Below are 3,193 nucleotides of genomic sequence, written 5' to 3'. Positions count from 1 at the left end.
ACGCGCTGGCCCACTCGCTGGGCCGCTGGCTCGTGTACCCGGGCTCCATGTTCCTGATGACCCGAGCGCTGCTGCCGCTGCTGCAGCAGGGCCAAGAACGCCTCGTGGAGCGCTACCAGGGCCGGCGTGCCAAGCTGGTGGCCCGAGATGGCAACGAGATCGACACCATGTTCATGGATCGCCGCCAACACCCGGGCAGCCAGGGCCGTGGCCTGCGCCTGGTCATCTGCTGTGAAGGCAACGCCGGCTTCTATGAGATGGGCTGCCTGTCCGCGCCGCTGGAGGCTGGCTACTCAGTGCTGGGCTGGAACCACCCGGGCTTCGGGGGCAGCACCGGTGAGCCGTTCCCTCAGCACGATGCCAACGCCATGGACGTGGTGATCAAGTACGCACTGCACCGCCTGCGCTTCCCGCCGGCGCACGTGGTGATCTACGGCTGGTCCATTGGCGGCTTCACAGCCACCTGGGCCACCATGTCCTACCCGGAGCTGGGTGCACTGGTGCTTGATGCCACCTTCGACGACCTCGTGCCTCTGGCCCTGAAGGTCATGCCCCAGAGCTGGAAGGGACTGGTGGTGCGCACCGTGCGTGAACATTTCAACCTCAATGTCGCGGAGCAGCTGTGCAGCTACCCCGGGCCGGTGTTGCTGCTCCGGCGAACTCTGGACGACGTGGTCAGCACCTCCGGCCATCTGCGCCCCCTGCCGTTCGGCGACGTGGAGGGCAACCGCGGCAACGAGCTGCTCCTGCGCCTGCTGCAGCACCGCTACCCGGCTGTGATGGCACGTGAGGGCCACGCCATCGTGACCCGCTGGCTGCGCGCGGGCAGCCTGGCACAGGAAGCCGCTTTCTATGCGCGCTACCATGTGAATGACAACTGGTGCCTGGCACTGCTGCGCTCCTACCGCGCTCACTGCGAGGACAAACAGGAGGACGAGGAGGTCTGGGGACCGCACGGGCTCACCTTCCCGTGGCGGGTGGGTCAGGGCCTGAGCTCGCGTAGGCGCCGGCAACTCGCGCTGTTCCTGGCGCGCAAACACCTCAAGAACGTGGAAGCGACTCATTGCAGTCCGCTAGAACCCGAGGACTTCCAGTTGCCCTGGAGGTTGTAGCCTGAGCCCCCGAGGGAACTAGCGTTTGTGCTTTTGCTCATCTTCAGGGCCTCAGGGCCATTCCCCTCCCCACACCCCAACCAGTAAAGCTGGCCTGCCCTGGGGACCCCAACCTAGTGTCTGGGAGAGGGTAAGGCATTCCCTGCTCCCTTTCTCTTCCTCCCTCAAACACTTGTGGATGTCCCAGTCTGCTCCCAGTTCCTAAAGGGAATGCAAAGATTAACCTGACCCAATTAATAGCAATGCTGTGTGATGGGTGCCTTCAACACCTCAAAATGATGGTGGGAACACGGGCTGTGAGGCCTTCGGAGGTGCTGTTTACCCACCCTGGGTTACAGATGACTCAGGGAAAGCTGAGTGTTGAAGGGTCTGTACAAGTTGCCCCTGGCTGTGAAAGGACATTGGCATCTACAAAGCGGGTCTTAGCAGCGGGACCTTTCCTGGACTGTGATGCTGCTCCATAGGGTCCTCTCCCTACCTCCACTCCTGGCTTCTACAAGAGGGGTTCAATGGGACCACAGACTCAAAGTAACAGGTGCACACCATGTGGCATGTAGCTGCTGGCCAAGGTAGCTGTGGGCCCACCGGCCCATGCTCCCCGCCCCCCTCCGTCTCTTGGTGCTCTCCCCCTTCTCCTCCTCCGCCCTCCCCTCTGAGCCAGGCCTGGGCTAGGCGTTGTTCCTAGTTCAGGGATGTAATACAGAACGAGAAATAAGCCCTCTGCTCACCACTATCTGTGATGCAGTCACTTCTTTACTGTCTGTCCTGAACTGTATGAAGCAGGGACTACTTGCTGTCCCCAGTCTGTGGGGTCAGGCTGGCCAGGGTGGGTTGAGCAAGAAACTGGAAAAACTGAAAAAGTCAACTGGGGCAAACACATAGTTGACAGCACCAGAGCAGGACACGGCCATGATGCACCCTGGCAGGCACAAGCAGAGGTGGATACATAGGTGACCTAAAGTACCAGGAAGATGCCTGTGGGAAGTGAGTTTTGAGCTGAGTCAGGAAGAGGAGTTAGCTGAAGGAAGTGGCTTCCATACCTGGGGATCAGAGTGGCTTGGCTGGAAGTGGGGAATACAGTCCTGAAGAGTCAGATCCTAAAGGGTTTGAATACCATTTAAGGATTTTGCTTCCAGGGGCGATTAGGAAATGAAGAAGGGAAGTGGTGGGACTTGTCTTTGGGGGACTGGTTGCCTAACGGTTGCACACCTCTCGTTTGAGAAGTTAGGCAAGTTAGACTCTTGTTCCAGAGTCTGCTGGAAGCCCCTCAACTAGCTGAATGATCTTGGCAAGTTACTCCAATCTCAGTTTACTCATCTGTAAAGTGGGAGCGCTCCCCCTGGTTCACCGTGTGCATGTGACAAGCTAAGGACACGGGTGCACAGGGCCGGCGGAGGGCATGCACGACGCCCGGTGAAGGCGGCAGCGTTTGCAGGGCAAGAGGACATATCACAGTCACGCCTTTTTCTGCTCAACTCCCATACCCCGCCCCCCCCTCCCCCCCCAAATCCCCGTAAATGTGCGCACTAAAAAAGAATAACAGACCGGGGACAAGGCTAACCCCAAAGTCAGGAGATCGGGCCTCGGAGGGATCGCAAGCGGTCTGAGTCGGATCCATCAAGCTCTGGCGCTCTTAGGCAGCGGGAGGCACCCTCGAAACCTCCCAAGGGCCCGTGAGAAGGGTTCCCGTGGCGCCATGTTGGCTAGTCTCCCCACGTCCCACCTTCTCCGGGCTCCTCCGGACCGTTCTACCTGGCGTCTCGCTGGTGGAGTTGACCTGGGAGGGATTTCCTCAGAACCCGGCTCCCTTCCTGCTTCGCTCGCAGCCTTAGCCAATCAGATTGGAGTAGATGAACAGAAACAGGACAAGACAAAGCTCTTATTGGACAGCGCTGATGGGGGCGGGACGAAAGCGAAGCACGCGTCAAAGCGGAAGTGGGCCGTCGCATCGTTGATTACGTAATGCCACGGCGGCTGCAGTGGTTCCGCTGGCTGGTGTGTTCGCGGCGAGCGACTCCCAGCGCGGCCCGCTCGGCTCCTACATCCGAGATCCCCGCCGCGACTCCAGCTGTGGCTGGGCC

General features: G+C 60.0%; 2 protein-coding genes and 1 long non-coding RNA gene across 8 annotated transcripts in view; 2 read left to right on the top strand and 1 right to left on the bottom strand.

Annotated features, from left to right (window-relative positions):
• Window positions 1-1,675, top strand: part of ABHD16B (abhydrolase domain containing 16B) — a 2,455-nt gene extending 780 nt beyond the window's left edge. The window contains exon 2 of the mRNA XM_005885604.2: window positions 3-1,675. Within this exon, the coding sequence (XP_005885666.1) occupies window positions 3-1,112 (1,110 nt within the window). The 3' untranslated portion in view covers window positions 1,113-1,675. The remainder of the gene's footprint in view (window positions 1-2) is intronic.
• Window positions 1,670-3,193, top strand: part of TPD52L2 (tumor protein D52-like 2) — an 18,525-nt gene continuing 17,001 nt past the window's right edge. For all 6 annotated transcript variants that reach the window (XM_014532796.1, XM_005885535.2, XM_005885536.2 and 3 more), the window contains exon 1: window positions 1,670-1,681. The gene's annotated coding sequence lies outside the window, so the exon portion shown is untranslated. The remainder of the gene's footprint in view (window positions 1,682-3,193) is intronic.
• On the bottom strand, window positions 1,848-2,886 carry LOC106724648. Its single transcript, XR_001360495.1, has 2 exons — window positions 2,674-2,886; window positions 1,848-2,209 (listed from the first exon to the last, which is right to left on the bottom strand). It is a non-coding gene; the product is annotated as an uncharacterized LOC106724648 (long non-coding RNA).

Source organism: Myotis brandtii, unplaced genomic scaffold (assembly GCF_000412655.1).
Source record: "Myotis brandtii unplaced genomic scaffold, ASM41265v1 scaffold915, whole genome shotgun sequence".
NCBI lineage: Eukaryota > Metazoa > Chordata > Mammalia > Chiroptera > Vespertilionidae > Myotis > Myotis brandtii.
Note: the sequence above shows the minus strand (reverse complement) of the source record. Positions and strands in the feature narration are given on the sequence as shown.